Source organism: Erythrolamprus reginae, chromosome 12, assembly GCF_031021105.1.
Source record: "Erythrolamprus reginae isolate rEryReg1 chromosome 12, rEryReg1.hap1, whole genome shotgun sequence".
In the NCBI taxonomy this organism is placed as follows: domain Eukaryota; kingdom Metazoa; phylum Chordata; class Lepidosauria; order Squamata; family Dipsadidae; genus Erythrolamprus; species Erythrolamprus reginae.
Window position 1 is genome coordinate 28,401,537 of NC_091961.1, and position 20,851 is coordinate 28,422,387.

The following is a 20,851-nucleotide window of genomic DNA, read 5'->3' on the forward strand; positions in this document are numbered from 1 at the left end:
TCAAATTCTCACAAATTCCTCGGGCCCCTTTGAGAAGCATTTCCTGTCGGACCTTTGAAAAGTGTTCAGGAACTTCAGATCGTGCAGAATGCAGCTGCGAGAGCAATCATGGGCTTCCCTAAATATGCCCATGTCACACCAACACTCCGCAGTCTGCATTGGTTGCCAATCAGTTTCCGGTCACAATTCAAAGTGTTGGTTATGACCTATAAAGCCCTTCATGGCACCGGGCCAGATTATCTCAGGGACCGCCTTCTGCCGCACGAATCCCAGCGACCAGTTATGTCCCACAGAGTTGGCCTTCTCCGGGTCCCGTCAACTAAACAATGCCGCTTGGCGGGACCCAGGGGAAGAGCCTTCTCTGTGGCGGCCCCAGCCCTCTGGAACCAACTCCCCCCAGAGATTACAATTGCTTCCTTCTCCCCCTAGGCCTTTACAATTGTATGTATAGTATGTTAGTATGTATGTTTGGTTTTTTATATTAAGGGGTTTTTAATTCGCTTTTAGTATTGGATTATTATTGTATACTGTTTATGATTGCTGTTAGCCGCCCCGAGTTTTCGGAGAGGGGCGGCATATAAATCCAATGAAACTAAACTAAACTAAACGGACCTTAAACTCTTTCCCAACGAGATTCACAAAAGGATGGAAGGAGACATGAAGCTTTGACTACAAAGCAAGCGGCGGCATTTGGGATTCGTAAAAAGTATTTATTATGTATATAGCAAGACTGAGAATATGGCACGAACGTAATAAATAATCCTCACACCAGGGTCAGCTAATCACGTAGTCCCTGAAAAGGATGGTGGTTTTAGCCAGGGGTCTCTAAACTGGGCAACTTTTTAAAGATCTGTAGCACTTTCAGGATTCCTCAGGATTTCTCGGAGCTGGAAGTCCACAACTCTTAAAATTGCCAAGTCTGGAGATTCCTGGTTTAGGCTAACTGGTGCTTTCTTCCCCTGGGAATCTGTTTTGTTTTACTCCTCAAAGCTTTCTCAGGGGACAGTGTGTCCATAGGGTAGGAAACCCCAAACTTGGCAACTTTAAGACTTGTGGACTTCAACTCCCAGAGTTCTCCAGCCAGAGTTGAGGTCCACGAGTCTTAAAGTTGCCAAGTTTGGGGACTTCTTTTCTAGGGAGACCCAGCCATTCCTTCTTTCTCTGCAGGAGGAAACTATGGATTCATTTCCAGGGCGATTTATGATTTTTCTCACTCGCTGGGTTGTGCAACCGTTTTCATTCACGGGGGAGGAATTACAGCATGAAATTTTTAACACGCAATTCTTCCAGGAGACTCACCCCCCCACCCTCTCCAAGCTTCTTCTCCCCATGTTTGAAGTCTGGCCTAGACCAGACACATGGCTGTATGGAACGATGCCTTTTAATCCCATGCAGCCTTACATTCACCATCCTCTCCGCAGATGCAAAACAAGAGTATTAAATGAAGCTTAGCGGTAGAGATGATGGCTGTAGGAAAGACTTTAGAACACAGGGCTACATGTCAATCGTCGAAAGCTGGTCCCAGTAAATACTTCACGGACCCCAATCCACACAATTACTGCACAGATCATCCCCCAGTAGTGGGTTCCTGCTGGTACGGCTAATTGCCCGCCAGAGCTCCAGAGCAATTTTGGCGTTTGCACTTGTGCAGGTAGCAAAATCTCGCACGGCGACACATGTGTTTTGGCAAGGGTTTTTTTTATGAGGAAGCATGCACGGTAGCAAAAAAACCCGCGCCGAAACACACGCCCACGTGTATCCCTGTGCGACATTTTGCTACCTGCACAGGTGCAGGGGAAAAAAATGCGCTCAAAGCCAAGCCGTGCAATTAGCCGTGCCACCATTGACGTCCACATATCGAACAAAAAACTAGGAGGCGCCTTGTCCAGCCACGCAACAATTGAGCATTGCCAGCTGCAGCAATGCTAAACAGATTATTTATAGCACCCCCATTATAAAAGCAAAGCCAGCAAGCGCACTTGACGTGGGGAGAATAAAAAAGAGATAAGTTTAGGAGGCATCGATCGATGATGTTCCCCAAAGGGGCGGAGAGTGCTCTAGAAAACATGATTCTACTCCTAGGCAAGACGCATTCTTGCCGGGGGTGAGAAACGGTCATTTCTTGGGTTGTCGGGACCTCTGACGGGCGGATCTCCGCACGTTTAAAGTGGGTGCTCTGTTTCTTCTCGGAGAATCCACCTTCCATGGGACAGGCTGGGGCGGCCTGCAAGAGAACGCAAAAAAGAAGTGAAAAGAAGAACGCCCATGGGATTCAGCGGAACCAACAGAGAGCCATTCGTGAGCCGCAGTGGCGCGGTGGTTAGAGTGCAGTACTGCAGGCTACTTCTGCTGCCTGCCTGCAATTTAGCAGTTCAGATCTCACCAGGCTCAAGGTTGACTCAGTCAGCCAGCCTTCCGAGGTGGGTAAAATGAGGACCCAGATTGTCGGGAGCAAATAGGCTGACTCTGTAAACTCCTTAGAGAGGGTTGTGAAGCACTGTGCAGTGGTATACAGTAATCCCTCGCTGCCTGTCGGCGACTACTTCAGCTTCAACCACAACAACACAAGAGCACACAACAGATTTAAACTTAATATTAACCGCTCCAAACTTGACTGTAAAAAATACGACTTCAGCAACCGAGTTGTCGAAGCGTGGAACTCATTACCGGACTCCATAGTGTCATCCCCAAACCCCCAACACTTTACCCTTAGACTATCCACCGTTGACCTATCCAGATTCCTAAGAGGTCAGTAAGGGGCGAGTACAAGTGCACTAGAGTGCCTTCCGTCCCCTGTCCTATTGCTCTCTTATATCTCCTATACCTTTCTTCTATTCTTATATCTCTTCTTCTATTCTTTCATTGGTATGTTCTATTCCTATAACTTCTCTTCTATTATTTCATAGATATATTTTACTATGAGTATCTCCTCTATAACCTTCATCATGTATTTTACTATGTGTATATAGATACATACCCACTAAAACCCTCATTGTGTATTGGACTGACTAACTAACTAACTAAATACATAAATAAATAAATAAATAAATACATACATACATACATACATACATACATACATACATACATACATACATACACATGCAAGCATACACTCAGACGTACCAATCGTGGGGAAGAAAAAGACTAGAGTTTCATTTATACTCACAACTTATCTGGGGAGGTCAAGCAAATGACCTGCGGCTCTGGAGTTTCTGCTTCCTCTTTGACTGCAGGAGTAAGAGAAGAGGAATTGTAGCGAGGTTGCCTCGTTAAAAAAAAAAAAGAAACCAACAAGGAAATTGGAACTGCACCTGCCTTTAGAAGAAGAAGACGATGTGATGTTCAAGCTAATTTGACTGACTCCGGCTCCGAAGGTCACGTTGTTAATGGACTCTGGAAGAACAAAAAATAACACAACCTGGAGTGCACGCTAACATGGGAAAGTCAATGTTTTTTTTCCAGCCCTAAATCTTTCCGAGCTTGTTTTCATTGCTACTCCAAAGAAGTTTTTTTCCAGCCCTAAATCTTCCCGGGCTTGTTTTCATTGCTACTCCAAAGAAGTTTTTTTCCAGCCCTAAATCTTCCCGGGCTTGTTTTCATTGCTACTCCAAAGAAGTTTTTTTCCAGCCCTAAATCTTCCCGGGCTTGTTTTCATTGCTACTCCAAAGAAGTTTTTTTCCAGCCCTAAATCTTTCCGAGCTTGTTTTCATTGCTACTCCAAAGAAGTTTTTTTCCAGCCCTAAATCTTCCCGGGCTTGTTTTCATTGCTACTCCAAAGAAGTTTTTTTCCAGCCCTAAATCTTTCCGAGCTTGTTTTCATTGCTACTCCAAAGAAGTTTTTTTCCAGCCCTAAATCTTTCCGAGCTTGTTTTCATTGCTACTCCAAATAAGTTTTTTTCCAGCCCTAAATCTTTCCGGGCTTGTTTTCATTGCTACTCCAAAGAAGTTTTTTTCCAGCCCTAAATCTTTCTGGGCTTGTTTTCATTGCTACTCCCTCCCCAAAAAAATTTTTTTCAGCCCTAACCAGGGGATAAAATAATATGCCGGAGCTGTCCTGACTATAGACGCTAGTCCGATGAATACCTGATAGGTAAATTTCCCCCCCTTATTTTCCTGCCCCAAAACTAAGGTGCGTCTTATAGTCTGAAAAATACAGTAGATGTTTTTTAAAAGACACTTAAAGACACTTACTTTCAGGAGTACTGATTGCACGGCCTTCCAAGGGAATGTTGGTTACGGAGGATGGTCGGTTCAGACTGCAAAAGGAAGCTAAGAAGGAGAGGGGGGGCGGGGGGTGGAAAGAAAGGAACAATGTTAGCCACAGAAAATATCTGCAGGATGTTAGTCCACACCCTTAGCTTTCTTTCTTTCTTTCTTTCTTTCTTTCTTTCTTTCTTTCTTTCTTTCTTTTCTCTCTCTCTCCTTCCTTCCTTCTTTCCTTTCTCTCTCCTTCCTTCCTTCTTTCCTTTCTCTCTCTCTCCTTCCTTCCTTCTTTCTTTCTTTCCTTTCTCTCGCTCCTTCCTTCCTTCTTTCTTTCCTCTCTCTCTCCTTCCTTCTTTCTTTCCTTTCTCTCTCTCTCCTTCCTTCCTTCTTTCTTTCTTTCCTTTCTCTCGCTCCTTCCTTCCTTCCTTCCTTCTTTCTTTCCTCTCTCTCTCCTTCCTTCTTTCTTTCCTTTCTCTCTAATGATTAGCTCAAAGTCACCCAATTGGCTTTCTTGCCTAAGGCAGGACTAGAATTCATTACCTTCTAATGATTAGCTCAAAGTCACCCAATTGCCTTTCTTGCCTAAGGCGGGACTAGAATTCCCTGGCACCTAGTGATTAGCTCAAAGTCACCCAATTGCCTTTCTTGCCTAAGGCGGGACTAGAATTCCCTGGCACCTTGTGATTAGCGCAAAGTCACCCAATTGGCTTTCTTGCCTAAGGCGGGACTAGAATTCCCTGGCACCTGGTGATTAGCTCTAAGTCGCCCAATTGCCTTTCTTGCCTAAGGCGGGACTAGAATTCCCTGGCACCTGGTGATTAGCTCAAAGTCACCCAATTGGCTTTCTTGCCTAAGGCGGGACTAGAATTCCCTGGCACCTGTTGATTAGCTCAAAGTCACCCAATTGCCTTTCTTGCCTAAGGTGGGACTAGAACTCTCGTCTCCCACTTTCTAGCCTGGTGCCTCAGCCACTAGACCAAACTGGTTTGGGGAACAGCCTGCAGAGTTGCAAAGGATTCAAAGACAGACAAAGAGTATTGCAGGAGTAAAAAAGCCAACTTTATTTCACACGGCCCTCTTTTTTATAAATTACTGCTTTCTATGACCTAATTCAGCTAATACACATGCTCAGTTTTACATGATGTTTTAATTTATAAACATGCCAATATAGCATAGATAAAGCTGCAGGTATAAGTCTCGAGAAAGCTTTGACAGTTAGCAAAGGAATAAGTTTGATGGCACCAGCCAGCACGCTCATTTCCTTTTGATGATATCATTCCGCTCCTGAGAACATGAACTTTCTCTGAACTTTCCAGGTCTACAAATCCAGGCCTAACTGCAAAGCCTGAGCAAAGCTCATGTTAGCCTAACAGCATAATGTGAACTAAGCACCCATGTGCAGTGTTGGTCATATCTGGGCATGCCCAACCATATGGCCTTTGACCCACACAAGAAATACTACAGCAGCCTACCTTTATCGCTTTGTCTGCTCCCCAGAGATTCCAGCCTGATGCCCAGGCTCCTGCAACGCTTCATTTTTACGGACTCAACGGCTTGCTTAGCGGAATTGATGATGGCAATGGTACTCAGGGACATATTCCTACAAGGGGAGCAAACGGCAAATGATTGGCCCTTTCATCCCAACCCTGGGAGCTTCAAGCATCCCTTGCTGAGTGGCGGAGATAAATAATAGTAATAATAATAATAATTATTATTATTATTATTATTATTATTATTAGATTTATATGCCGCCCCTCTCCGAAGACTCGGGGCGGCTCACAACAATAATAAAAACAATATTATAGTAGAACAAATCTAATATTAAAAAACATATAAAACCCTATCATTATTTAAAAAAACCAAACAACACATTCATACCAAACATAAAACAAAGTATAAAAGAGCCTGGGGGAAAGGTGTCTCAACTCCCCCATGCCTGGCGGTATAAGTGAGTCTTGAGTAGGTTACGAAAGACAGGGAGGGTGGGGGCAATTCTAATCTGCCGGGGGAGTTGATTCCAGAGGGCCGGGGCCGCCACAGAGAAGGCTCTTCCCCTGGGGCCCGCCAAACGACATTGTTTAGTCGATGGGACACGGAGAAGGCCAACTCTGTGGGACCTTATCAGTCACTGGGATTCGTGCGGTAGCAGGCGGTTCCGGAGGTACTCTGGTCCAATGCCATGTAGGGCTTTAAAGGTCATTACCAACACTTTGAATTGTGACCGGAAACTGATCAGCAGCCAATGCAGGCCACGGAGTGTTGTAGAAACGTGGGCGAATCTTGGAAGCCTCACGATGGCTCTCGCGGCCGCGTTCTGCATGATCTGAAGTTTCCGAACACTTTTCAAAGGTAGCCCCATGTAGAGAGCGTTGCAATAATCGAACCTTGAGGTGATGAGGGCAGGAGATGGTATCAAAAGGTTCCGTTGGAAACAGATTAAGCGCATTTTCGTGCGACATGTGCTGACAAGGAAGGGGAGAGGTCGAGAAGTGTACCTGGGTCTGGTTTTTGTGGTTCTTGGCTCGGGAACGGCAAAATTTGCAAAGGTCGAGCGAGGAGATCGCAGAGGTGGAGAATTGCTTTGGGCACGCAGGGAGGTCTCGCCCACCTGATTCAGAGGTGAAGGCTGTTGCTTAAAGAAGAAAACAGAAAGGGGTTAAAGGTGATGAGAATAGCAGGGAGGTGGCACTGATAAAAGTTATACATCCAAGACAATTTTAGCTTAAATTAAAGAAACATTGAAACATAGAAGACTGACGGCAGAAAAAGACCTCATGGTCCATCTAGTCTGCCCTTACACTATTTCCTGTATTTTATCTTACAATGGATATATGTTTATCCCAGGCATGTTTAAATTCAGTTACTGTGGATTTACCAACCACGTCTGCTGGAAGTTTGTTCCAAGGATCTACTACTCTTTCAGTGAAATAATATTTTCTCACGTTGCTTTTGATCTTCCCCCCAACTAACTTCAGATTGTGCCCCCTTGTTCTTGTGTTCACTTTCCTATTAAAAACACTTCCCTCCTGAACCTTGTTTAACCCTTTAACATATTTAAATGTTTCGATCATGTCCCCCCTTTTCCTTCTGTCCTCCAGACTATACAGATTGAGTTCATGAAGTCTTTCCTGATACGTTTTATGCTTAAGGCCTTCCACCATTCTTGTAGCCCGTCTTTGGACCCGTTCAATTTTGTCAAAGATAATGATTTACAGTGGTACCTCCACTTACGAACTTAATTCGTTCCGTGACCAGGTTCCTAAGTAGAAAAGTTTGTAAGAAGAAGCAATTTTTCCCATAGGAATCAATGTGAAAGCAAATAATGCATGCAATCCCATTAGGAAAGAAATAAAAGCTCGGAATTTGGGTGGGAGGAAGAGGAAGAAGAGGAGGAGGACAGTCACTTCCTAGAGCAAAGGGAGCGTTTCTTTTCTCTGGGCGCTGCCAGAGGTTTATTCCCTCTCCAAATGCCCAGAGAAAGGAAAATGCTCCGTTCGCTCTGGGCTGCCAAAGCCTCCTTAAGCACCAACAAAAGTCTCCTCTGGCAGCCCAGAAAAGCCCGAGATGGCTGGGATTAAAGGGGGAATGGCAGGAAACTGGCCGGGCCTTCGTGCTGCTCTCAAATTTCTTGGGAAATTTTTCCGGGCTCGGGTTCTTAAATAGAAAATGGTTCTAAAGAAGAGGCAAAAATTTTTTGAACACCCGGTTCTCATCTAGAAAAGTTTTTAAGTAGAGGCGTTCTTACATAGAGGTACCACTGTAATAATAAAAGCTTTGGCAAGCTGACAAGATGATAGAAAGAAACTGCCAGTCATGTTCCAATAAATGTTTTTTTAGAATTATAGACAGTCCACTCAGGAAAGGTAAAGAAAGAAAAGGGGAAGTAGAAAGGTGGGAGGAGATAAAGGGTGGAGAGGTTGGGGAAGGAAGGGGGAGAGAAAGTTAAAGAAAGTAGACTTCCGACTGACCGAATTCTGAAGCATAACACACCAGACCAGTGTTTTTCAACCAGTGTGCCGTGGCACATAGTGTGCCGCGAGACATGGTCAGGTGTGCCGCGAAGCTCAGAGAGAGAAAGAAAACAAGAGAAAGAAAGAGAAAGAAAGAAAGAGCAAGAGAGAGAGAAAGAAAACAAGAGAGAAAGAAGGCAAGAGAAAGAAAGAGAGGGAGGGAAGGTGGGAGAGAGAAAGACATAGAGGGAAGTATGGAGGGAGAAAGAGCAAAAAAGAGGAAAGAAGGAAGAGAGAAAGAAAGAGGGATGGAGAGAGAAAAAAAGAGGAAGGGAGAGAAAGAGGGAGAGAGAAATAGAGCGAAAGGGATGAAGAGAGAGAGAGAATTTTTTTGTCCAAACTTTTTTTAGCCTCCCCCCTGCCCCCCACTCAATGTGCCCCCATGGTTTTGTAAATGTAAAAAATGTGCCACGGTTCAAAAAAGGTTGAAAATCACTGCACCAGACATTGTGATCGTGGAGAAAAAGAAAGTATGGATCATCGACATCGCAATCCCAGGAGACAGCAGAATTGAGGAGAAGCAGCTAGAGAAATTAGTGAAATACGAAGATCTAAAAATCGAGCTGCAACGACTCTGGCATAAGCCAGTGAAAGTGGTCCCAGTGGTACTTGGAACGCTGGGCGCAGTGCCAAAGGATCTCAGCGGACATTTGAAAACCATCGGAATTGACAAAATCTCCATCTGTCAATTGCAAAAGGCCGCTTTACTGGGATGGGCAAACATAATTCGCTGCTACATCACGTAGTCCTAGGTGCTTGGGAAGCGCCCGACTGGTGATGAAATACGAAATCCAGCATAGTGATCTCGTTTGCTGTGTTGTGCTGACATAATAATAATAATAATAATAATGATGATGATGATGATGATGATGATGATGATGATGATGGGTGCAATTGTCCGAATGGCTTTGGAGTGAGGTCAATGGCACTTGAACCACAACCAAACCGGAGATCCGTACCGGCCTGGCCATCCGGGAGTGGTGGCCTTCGGGATCCATGCTTAGCTCCCCGCCTTGCTCGGACTCCTTCTCCAACTGCTGCTCGTACTTCTTCATGTCGTACTCCAGCTCAGTCAGCAGCTGCTTGTCCAGGGCAAAGAATTCCTTGATTTCCTGGCGATAGTCTTGCATCATCTCCTGGAGGAAAGCAAAAATCAAAGCAAAAAAAGGTTAGAGAGGGCAGGAAGGGGTTCCTGGATGGATTTTGTTCTGTCGGGCTTTCTGGAAGAATCCTCCCAAAAATCCACAGGTACAAATTTCAGACACACACACGTTTGAAAATTCAAAACAGTGTTCTTTATAATGAAAATTCACTTAAACTAAGCCCTCTTTTGGTATAGCCAAGAGCACTCGTCTCCAAACAAACTGGTAATTGGTACAAGTCCCTTATCAGTCCTGTGATACTTAGCTTGCAGCTGTGAGGCAATTCACAGTCCTTCTTTCACAAAGTGAAACACACTTTGCTCTGGTTTAGTTTCAAAGCGGGGAAAAAGCAGCACACAAAAGGTCAAAGTCAGTAAAGCAGTCACCAAACACAAGGATCAGATAATCCTCCACAATGGCCAAACCCACAGGCTGCTATTTATAGCAGCCTCACTAATGACCACAGCCCCACCCAACCACAGGTGGCCTCATTTTCTTTGATAATAATCTCTCAGTTGTTGTTGCCTATGCATCACTCTCCGCATGCATGGCTGTATAAATTAACTCTTGTTCTGACTCCAAGGAGGAGCTAGAGAATTGATCTCCATCTGAACTGTCTGCCACACTCTCCTCCTCCCTGTCACTCATGTCTTCTTGGTCAGAGGAGCCTTCATCAGCAGATTCCACTGGGGGCAAAACAGGCCTGCAGCATGTGGATGTCTCCCCCACATCCACAGTCCTTGGGGCAGGAGCTGGGCCAGAGCTAACCACAACAGATTTGAGCTGATTTATTATTATTATTATTATTATTATTACTATTATTGTTGTTGTTAATTAGATTTGTATGCCCACCCTCTCCGAGGACTCGGAGAGGCTCACAACAACATCAGATACAACAAAATACAAATCCAATATAAACTATATTAAAAACCCCATTATTATAAAAAACTAACAATTCTAAAACAATCCTACCAATCTCATATGTTGAGTCAGGAAAGGTAAGGGGAGAAATCAATCCCCCCATGCTTGGTGGTATAGATGGGTCTTCAACATCTTATGCAAGGCAAGGAGGGTGGGGGCAATTCGAATCTCAGGGGGGAGTTGATTCCAGAGGGCCGGGGCTGCCACAGAGGAGGCTCCTTCCCTAGGTCCCGCCAGACGACATTGTTTAGTTGACGGGACCCAGAGAAGGCCGACTCTGTGGAGCCTAATCAGTGCCTTGTTATTTTATATACCCTTTCTTTATTTTTATGAAACAATTCAAGGCGGCAAACCTGGATTGATTTTTAAATGTATGGGGGTTTTAGAAGATAACTTAACTTGGATTTCTATAGGGTTTTTTGTATTGAGATTTTTAGACTATTTTAATAGTCTTCATGCTTTGTAATGTTTATGGAGTCCCAGGAAAAGGGCGGCAGAGAAATCTGATCAATCAATCAATCAACATATCTAAGGCTCCTTCTTCCTCCTATCTTCCCCCACAAGAGCAACCCTCTGAGGTGACTAAGGAATTCTGGGAGTTGAAGTCCACGCATCTCCAAGTTGCTAAGGTTGAAAACACTTTTATAGCTATAGCAGTAGCCCTTAGACATCGCTTCACAGGACTTTCCAGCCCTCTCTAAGCAGTTTATGGAGTCAGCCCCTTGCTCCAACAAACTGGCTCCTCTTTTTACCCATCTTGGAAGGATGGAAGGCTGAGTCATCTTTGAGCCAGTGAGCAATAGCAGTAGCACTTAAGACTTCTATATTTATCTTTCTATCTATCTATCTATCTATCTATCTATCTATCTATCTATCTATCTATCTATCATCTATCTATCAATGTGTCTATCTATCTATCTATCATCTATCTATCAATGTGTCTATCTATCTATCTATCTATCTATCTATCTATCTATCATATATCTATCTATCAATGTATCTATCTATCATCTATCAATGTTTCTATCTATCATCTATCTATCTATCAATGTTTCTATCTATCATCTATCTATCTATCTATCTATCTATCTATCTATCTATCTATCTATCATCTATCTATCTATCATCTATCTATCTATCAATGTTTCTATCTATCTATCTATCTATCTATCTATCTATCATATATCTATCTATCATATATCTATCTATCTATCTATCTATCTATCTATCTATCTATCTATCTATCTATCTATCTATCTATCTATCTACCAGATTTGTATGCCGCCCCTCTCTGCAGACTCGGGGCGGCTAACAACAATAAAAAGACAATGTAAACAAATCTAATATTAAAAATAATCTAAAAAACCCCAATTTAAAGAAGCAATCATACATACAAACATACCATGTATAAATTCTATAAGCCTAGGGGGAAGGGAAAATTTCAATTCCCCCATGCCTGACGACAGAGGTGGGTTTTGAGGAGCTTACGAAAGGCAAGGAGGGTGGGGGCAACTCTGATATCCGGGGGGTGGGGGAGTTGGTTCCAGAGGGTCAGGACTGCCACAGAGAAGGCTCTTCCCCTGGGTCCCGCCAGACAACATTGTTTAGTCGACAGGACCCGGAGAAGGCCAACTCTGTGGGACCTAACTGGTCGCTGGGTTGCTTGACAGCCCTCTCTAAGCAGTTTGGAGAGTTATCATCTTGCCCCCAACAATCTGGGTCCTCATTTTATCCACATTGGAAGGATGGAAGGCTGAGTCAACCTTGAGCCATTGAACAATAGCACTTATATACCACTTCATAGGGCTTTCCAGCCTTCTAAGCAGTTCACAGAATCCGCCTCTTGCCCCCCAACAATCTGGGTCCTCGTGTTACCGACCTCAGAAGGATGGAAGGCTGAGTCAACCTTGAGCCATTGAACAATAGGCTTTCCAGCCTTCTAAGCAGTTCACAGAATCCGCCTCTTGCCCCCCAACAATCTGGGTCCTCGTGTTACCGACCTCAGAAGGATGGAAGGCCGAGACAACCTTGAGCCAGTAAGAATTGAACTACTGGCAGTTGGCAGAAATACCCTGCATTCTAACCACGGCACCAATATAATTGAAACTTTAATGGCATATGAGCCGGGGTGGCGCAGCAGGTAGAGTGCTGTACTGCAGGCCACTGAAGCTGACTGCAAGATCTGTAGGTCAGCGGTTCAAATCTCATCACCGGCTCCAGGTTGACTCAGCCTTCCATCCTTCCGAGGTGGGTAAAATGAGGACCAAGATTGTGGGGGCAATGTGCTGGCTCTGTTAAAAAGTGCTATTGCTAACATGTTGTAAGCCGCCCTGAGTCTAAGGATATGGGCGGCATAAATATAGAATAAATAAATAAATAAACATTCCCCCGTTGAGAAAAAAATTACCTGGAGGTAGTTCATCAGGTCCTTCAATGCTGGGAGTTGGCTTTGCGCCAACAATGTCTTCAGCGAACTGATGATGGGGATAACGTTTTCGACGAAATTCTTCTTTTGGACCTGGGATTCGGATGGAACACAGAGAGATAGGTTTAGGTGGACAGCACTGTGTACCCCAAACAATGGAGAGGACACACAATGAAGAAAGCCCTAACCAGGGGATAAAGTAATCTACTGAAGATGACCAGATTAAGCCAGATGAATATTTTATTTATTTATTTATTTATTATTTAGATTTGTATGCTGCCCCTCTCCACGGACTCGGGGCGGCTCACAGCAAAATATAACAAATCGTAACAAATCCAAATAAATTTAAAATATTTTAAAAAGTTTTAAAAGAACCCCATTTACTAACAAGCACACACACAAACATACCATGCATAAATTGTACATGCCCGGGGGAGGTGTTTCAGTTCCCCCATGCCTGATGGCAAAGGTGGGTTTTAAGGAGTTTACAGAAGGCAGGGAGAGTAGGGGCAGTTCTAATCTCTGGGGGGAGCTGGTTCCAGAGAGTCGGGGCCGCCACAGAGAAGGCTCTTCCCCTGGGGCCCGCCAACCGACATTGTTTAGTTGATGGGACCCGGAGAAGGCCCACTCTGTGGGACCTAATCGGTCGCTGGGATTCGTGCGGCAGAAGGCGGCAGAATATCTGGTAACCACATTCTTTTCCCTACAGTAGTACCTCTAGTTACGAGCCGCTCACATGCGAGTATTCCAAATTACGAGCCACGAGGGGAGAGAAATTTCTTTTCGAGACCCGAGCTCAAATTCGGGATACGAGCCGAGCGTCCACTAGGTGGCGCAAGAATCCTTGCTTCTGGTTATCTCGGAGGGGAAAAACAAAGTCTAAAGCCATTTGTTCCAGATACGAGTTGTTCAACATACGAGCTCCGTTCTGGAACGAATGAAACTCGTATCTAGAGGTACTACTGTATTTTCCTCCCAAAAAACTAAGGTGCATCTTATACTCCAAAAATACGGTACTTTTGCCTCTTGGGTTGTTTACTATATTATAAACTAATTGGAAAAAAAAATTAAAATGAGAATGTTTCCAGGAATGGGGACTTGTAGCTTTGCGAGCGAGATGAGAAGTGAGGCGCCTCTCCCCGCCGAAAGCAACAGTCAATTATTTTGCTAAGGGGCAAGTAAAAAGGAACAACCTACTCCAGGTGGCACTGTTAGCAAGACTCACTTGTGAAATCAGCTTCTTCTGGGCCACCTGCATGACAGCATTGGCCATGGCCAAGTCATCTTCTTCCGGTTGGATGTCTTCTTCTGGTCTGGATCTCATGGCCGAGAGTTTGATCTCCTTGCAGCTCAAGATCTCGAAGGTATCCGAGAGTAGATCGCTGGCTTCTTTATTGAGAGGGAGGATGCCATCCACAAAGCAGGCTGCAATGAGTTTTTAGAGGAATTTCAGAATTCAAACATGTTTAGAAGAAATACGCCTTTCTTCTAGCAGACGTAGGGCAGATTACAATGGTGTTTAACTTATATGCAGAGCACATTCAAGAGAAAGGCAGGGCTAGATGAATCACAAGTTGGAATTAAGAGGAATATCAACAGCCTCAGGTATGCAGATGATACCACTCTAGCGGCAGAAAATGAAGAGGAATTAAAAAGCCTCTTGACGCGAGTGAAGAAGGAGAGTGCAAAAGTTGGCTTGAAACTCAACGTTAAGAAAACTAAGATCATGGCATCCGGGCCTCTCAATTCCTGGCAAATGGATGGGGAAGAAATGGAGGTAGTGACATATTTTATTTCCCTCGGCTCCGAGATCGCTGCAGATGGGGACTACAGACAAGGAATTAAAAGACGCTTGCTCCTGGGGAGGAAAGCTACGGTAAATCTAGACAGCATGCTAAAAAGTAGAGACATCACCCTGCCAACCAAAGTGTGTATAATCAAGGCTGTGGTTTTCCCAGTTGCAATGTTTGGCTGTGAAAGTCGGACCATAAGGAAGGCTGAGAACCAAAGAATTAAGGCCTTTCAACTCTGGTGCTGGAGAAGACTCCTGTGAGTCCCTTGGACTGCAAGGCGATCCAACTGGTCAGTCCTAGAGATCAACCCTGACTGCTCTTTAGAAGGCCAGATCCTGAAGATGAAACCCAAATACAGTGATACCTCGTCTTACGAACCCCTCGTCACACGAACTTTTCGAGATACGAACCCGGGGTTTCAGATTTTTTGGCCTCTTCTTCCGAACTATTTTCACCTTACAAACCCGCCGCCGCCGCCGGGATGCCCCGCCTCCGGACTTCCGTTGCCAGGCGAAGCACCCATTTTTGCGATGCTGGGATTCCCCTGCGGCATCGCAAAAATGCGGAAGTCTAGAGGTGGGGTTTCCTTTCCAGCCCTAACCAGGTGCTAACGATGTTCCCAGCTCTTACCTTGCAGGCTCTTTCATCATTTCTCTCTGCAAAGAATGTTTTCTAAGCCCAAAGTCTTTGCAGGGTTTTTTTCATTGCTCTAACTTTGCTCTGAATAAGTTTCTTTCCAGCCCTAACCAGGTGCTAACGATGCTCCCAGCTCTTACAAGATGGCAAGCTCTTTCATTGTTACTCTCTGCAAAAAATGTTTTCCAAGCCCTAAGTCTTTGCATGGGTTTTTTCCATTGCTCTACGTGCTCTGAACATTTCTTTCTAGGTGCTAATGATGTTCCCAGCTCTTTCATTGTTACTCTCTCTAAATAAAGTTTTGTTAAAGCCCTAACCAGGGGATAAAATAATGTGCTGAAGCTGACCAGAACTAAGGACGCTAGCCAGATGGATACCTGGTAAGCAGACTCTTTTCCCTATTTTTCTTCCCAAAAACTAAGGTGCATCTTATACTCTGAAATATACAGTAAGCCACAACTCAGGGGTTGCTCTAAAACTTCAGCCGTACCTAGGACGTTCAGGCTAATTTTGGAGGTGATGTTGAATCGCTGTTCGTCCGTAAAGTGCTCCAGGAGGAACTTGTAAATCTGCATCCGAAGCGCTTGGTTGGCTTTGCCCTTCAGGGAAAAAAGGCTCTTCTCCCTGTTGCAAGAGAACAAAGTCCAGGAATTGACCAAGACACACAAAGAGCCACTCCCCGCATTCACTCACGGTCGGAGAGAGGCCCCCGAGGATTGTGAAGGCAGAATTGTGGGGAAAACTCACCTGACAACTCGACAATGGCACCTGAGGCTCTCCCCGGTGCAATTTTTCCCCCCCCCGAAACAACCAGCCCTTGTAATTGTACACGGGACAGCAGGAGAGAATAATTAAATGCAAGGGGAGGGAATGTATTCAGTATTTTAAATTCCATTTCAATTCAGCTGAAGGTTCTTTAAGAGTGTGGCCTGGGGAATCCCCATTCGAAGACCCAACCCTGATTCTCAGCTACCTCAAAAGCCCTCTTCTGTAATAGTAGGATATGTCTGCTTCCTGGTCTTCTCATCGGTCTCCAGCTTCAAGCCCTCTCCTTCTCATGTGTGGTCCAAACGGATTTACCTCTTCTCTTCCTAGCAACTACATGGGGCTACCTTTGAAAAGTGTTCGGAAACTCCAGATCGTGCAGAACGCAGCCGCGAGAGCCGTCGTGGGGCTTCCAAGATTCGCCCACGTTTCTTCAACACTCCGTGGCTTGCATTGGCTGCCGATCAGTTTCCGGTCACAATTCGTGTTGGTCATGACCTTTAAAGCCCTACATGGCATGGGACCAGATTACCTGTGGAACCGCCTGCTACCGCACGAATCCCAGCAACTGATAAGGTCCCACAGAGATGGCCTTCTCCGGGTCCCGTCGACTAAACAATGTCGTTTGGCGGGCCCCAGGGGAAGAGCCTTCTCTGTGGCGGCCCCGGCCCTCTGGAACCAACTCCCCTCGGAGATTAGAACTGCCCCCACCCTCCTTGTCTTTCGTAAATTACTCAAGACTCATTTATGCCACCAGGCATGGGGGAGTTAAGATATTCCTTCCCCCCTAGGCCATTACAAGTCATGCATGGTATGTTTGTGTGTATGTTTGGTTTTATTATAAGGGTTTTTAGTTGTTTTATTAATTGGATTTCTACATGCTGTTTTTATCATTGTTGTTAGCCGCCCCGAGTCTGCGGAGAGGGGCGGCATACAAATCCAATAAATAAATAAATTAGGTAGGATTCAAGCCAGGTTGGTCTAAGTCAGTGATTCCCAAATGTGAGTACCCCCATGGATAGGGGGACAAGTTTGGTGGGGGTACGCGTTCAGAAAAAGTCCTGAAATACATCTTGCCTTTTCCAACTTCATATTTATGTGAAGCTGCTTTTTCAGCGTTTGTGGACATTAAGTCAAAAAAAAGCAACAGATTATTGGATGTGGAGCCGCATCTCGGATTAAAATTAAGACCCAGGGAACCAAATTATGACGGTCTGTCATCTCAGCACAAACAATTTCATCCTTCTCATTGATCCCAATAAATGGTATTTATAATATAACTTTTATTTACATTTTATTATGAATAATTTTATTGTTAAGAGATTGTGAGTTCTAGTCCTGCCTTAGCTATGAAAGGCAACTGGGTGACTTTGGGCCAATCACCAGGAGATTGTGAGTTCTAGTCCTGATTTAACTATGAAAGCCAATTGGGTGATTTTGGACCAATCACCAGGATATTGTGAGTTCTAGTCCTGCCTTAGCTATGAAAGCCAACTGCGTGATTTTGGGCCAATCACCAGGAGACTGTGAATTCTAGTCCTGATTTAGCTATGAAAGGCAACTGGGTGACTTTGGGCCAATCACCAGGAGATTGTGAGTTCTAGTCCTTATTTAACTATGAAAGCCAATTGGGTGATTTTGGGCCAATCACCAGGATATTGTGAGTTCTAGTCCTGCCTTAGCTATGAAAGCCAACTGCGTGATTTTGGGCCAATCACCAGGAGACTGTGAATTCTAGTCCTGATTTAGCTATGAAAGGCAACTGGGTGACTTTGGGCCAATCACCAGGATATTGTGAGTTCTAGTCCTGCCTTAGCTATGAAAGCCAACTGGGTGACTTTGAGCCAATCACCAGGAGATTGTGAGTTCTAGTCCTGTCTTACTTTTGAAAGCCAACTGGGTGATTTTTGGGCCAATCACCAGGAGATGGTGAGTTCTAGTCCTGATTTAGCTATGAAAGGCAACTCAGAGGATTGTTGTCGCGGGGGAAAATAGGAAGAGGAGAGTATGTTCGCCACTTCGCGTTATTTGCAAAAGGCAGGATGCAAAACCCACAGTATTCACGGACCTTTCGCTCTGGGGGAACTTGTTGTACTTCGCATGGTCCTCGTAGCCGTTGAAGTGGAAGAGGCATTCGATGAAGTGCTGAGAAAACATGACCGGGTTCCTCTTGAGTAGCAGGTGCACCAAGCAGAATTTGGCGAAGCTGAGAAGAGAGGGCCAAGAAACACAACAGCAATGAAGAAAATGACTGTCTGGGGATCAACATCTTCACCCCAAAAACCGGAGAAGTTTTAGCAACGACAATGCCGCCCAAGTTACAAAATGAAGAGGGCCGCCAACACCCCAGTTGGACCGGAGGCAGGCCGTTTTTAGTCTCAGGAGGCTTCAGGGAAGCCTGCTAGCACCAAAACGTCTTTGTGTGTGTGTGTGTATTTGTCTATGTGTGCGCGCGCACGTGATCTCTGATCTCCCCAATTTCTTTTCCCAACATTTATTTATTTATTGGATTTGTATGCCGCCCCTCTCCGGAGACTCGGAGCGGCTAACAGCAATAATAAAACAGTGTACAATAGTAATCTAATACTAAAAACAATTAAAATCCCATTAATATTAAAACCAGACATACATACATACCATGCATAGAATTGTAAAGGCCTAAGGGGAAAGAGGATCTCAATTCCCCCATGCCTGACGGCAGAGGTGGGTTTTAAGTAACTTACGAAAGGCAAGGAGGGTGGGGGCAACTCTAATCTCTGGGGGGAGTTGGTTCCAGAGGGCCGGGGCTGCCACAGAGAAGGCTCTTCCCCTGGGTCCCGCCAAGCGACATTGTTTAATTGACGGGACCCGGAGAAGATCCACTCTGTGGGACCTAACTGGTCGCTGGGATTCGTGCAGCAGAAGGCGGTCCCTGAGATAATCTGGTCCGGTGCCATGAAGGGTTTTATAGGTCATAACCAACACTTTGAATTGTGATCGGAAACTGATCGGCAACCAATGCAGACTGCGGAGTGTTGGTGTGACATGGGCATATTTAGGGAAGCCCATGACTGCTCTCGCAGCTGCATTCTGCACGATCTGAAGTTTCCGAACACTTTTCAAAGGTAGCCCCATGTAGAGAGCATTACAGTAGTCGAACCTCGAGGTGATGAGGGCATGAGTGACTGTGAGCAGTGACTCCTGGTCCAAGTAGGGTCGCAACTGGTGCACAAGGCGAACCTGGACGAAAGCTCCCCTCGCCACAGCTGAAAGATGTTTCTCTAACATGCGCTAGTCTCCCCCTGGATTCCTTCCTCCTGTGCCTTCTCCCGTCTGTCCCAATTTCTTTCCTGAGTGCAGCATGTGGAAATGCCCCGCGCATATGTGGCAGAGACCCAAAGACCAGCTGGCCAGCGTAGTGGAGCTGGGCCGGGGCGATGGCTGGCATGGCTGCAGAGAGGTCACTGCGTGCCGCCTGTGGCATACGTGCCATAGGTTCTCCATCATAGGATATAGGGCAGTGATGGTGAACCTTTTTTTCCTTGAGTGCTGAAAGAACATGGGCGCGCACCATCGTGCATGAGCGAGTGCCCACACTAGATTCAATGCCTGGGGAGGGCAAAAACAGCTTCGTCTGCCGCCATGGAGGCCTTCTAGTGGTCGGAAACAGCCTGTTTCCCAACTCCTGGTGGCCCCAGTAGTTGTTCTTGTTGTTATTATTATTATTATTATTACTACTACTACTACTGCAATGCTCTCTACGTGGAAACTACATCGGAAACTTCAGATCATGCAGAATGCAGCTGCGAGAGCAATCATGGGTTTCCCTAGGTATGCCCATGTTTCATCAACACTCCGCAGTCTGCATTGGTTGCCGATCAGTTTCCGGTCAAAGTGTTGGTTATGACCTATAAAGCCCTTCATGGCACCGGACCAGAATACCTCCGGGACCGCCTTCTGCCGCACAAATCCCAGCGACCGGTTAGGTCCCACAGAGTTGGCCTTCTCCGGGTCCCGACGACGAAACAATGTCATCTGGCGGGACCCAGGAGAAGAGCCTTCTCTGTGGCGGCCCCGACCCTCTGGAATCAACTCCCCCTGGAGATTAGGATTGCCCCTACCTTCCTTATCTTTCGCAAACTCGTTAAAACCCACCTCTGCGGTCAGGCATGGGGAAATTGATTCCCCCGGGGGCCGTTTCCGTTTTATGTATGGTTTGTCTGAGATGTATGACTGTTTTTTTTAATATTAAGGGTTTTAAATTGTTTTTTAATCATTGGATTTGTACTGTTTGGTTGTGGTGAGCCGCTCCGAGTCTTTGGAGAGGGGCGGCATACAAATGTAATAAATAAATAAATAAACTAGAGTGGTGTTGAAACATGAGGATTCAAAGTGTTGGTTATGACCTATAAAGCCCTTCATGGCACCGGACCAGAATATCTCTGGGACCGCCTTCTGCTGCACGAATCCCAGCGACCAGTTAGGTCCCACAGAGTGGGTCTTCTCCGGGTCCCGTCAACGAAGCAATATCGCCTGGCGGGACTCAGGGGAAGAGCCTTCTCTCTGGCGGCCCCGGCCCTCTGCAACCAACTCCCCCCAGAGATTAGAACTGCCCCCACCCTCCTTGCCTTTCGTAAACAACTTAAAACCCACCTCTGCTGGCAGGCATGGGGGAATTGAGATACTTTTCCCCCCTAGGCCTTTACAATTCTATGCATGGTATGTATGTATGTATGTATGTATGTTTGGTTTTTATATTAATTGATTTTTAATCATCAATACCAAATTACTATTGTACACTGTTTTATTGTCGCTGTTAGCCGCCCCGAGTCTCTGGAGAGGGGCGGCATACAAATCCAGTAAGTAAGTAAGTAAGTAAGTAAGTAAGTAAGTAAGTAAGTAAGTAAGTAAGTAAGTAAGTAAGTAAATAAATAAATAAATAAATAAATAAATAAATTCTCCTGTCCAAGTTCA

General features: G+C 45.3%; 1 protein-coding gene across 2 annotated transcripts in view; it reads right to left on the reverse strand.

The window, feature by feature from the left end:
• Window positions 1–689: 689 nt before the first annotated feature.
• The window catches only part of NCAPD3 (non-SMC condensin II complex subunit D3), a 69,612-nt gene continuing 49,450 nt past the window's right edge, over window positions 690–20,851 (reverse strand). Inside the window, exons 25-35 of one of the 2 annotated variants that reach the window (XM_070765208.1) lie at window positions 17,967–18,104; window positions 15,624–15,757; window positions 13,930–14,129; window positions 12,687–12,797; window positions 9,176–9,352; window positions 6,702–6,838; window positions 5,679–5,806; window positions 4,195–4,272; window positions 3,319–3,396; window positions 3,170–3,230; window positions 690–2,224 (exon numbers count right to left, since the gene is read on the reverse strand). In XM_070765208.1, coding sequence (XP_070621309.1) covers window positions 2,116–2,224; window positions 3,170–3,230; window positions 3,319–3,396; window positions 4,195–4,272; window positions 5,679–5,806; window positions 6,702–6,838; window positions 9,176–9,352; window positions 12,687–12,797; window positions 13,930–14,129; window positions 15,624–15,757; window positions 17,967–18,104 — 1,351 coding nt within the window. In that variant the 3' untranslated portion in view covers window positions 690–2,115. The remainder of the gene's footprint in view (window positions 2,225–3,169; window positions 3,231–3,318; window positions 3,397–4,194; window positions 4,273–5,678; window positions 5,807–6,701; window positions 6,839–9,175; window positions 9,353–12,686; window positions 12,798–13,929; window positions 14,130–15,623; window positions 15,758–17,966; window positions 18,105–20,851) is intronic. The other variant, XM_070765207.1, reaches the window with a different exon arrangement.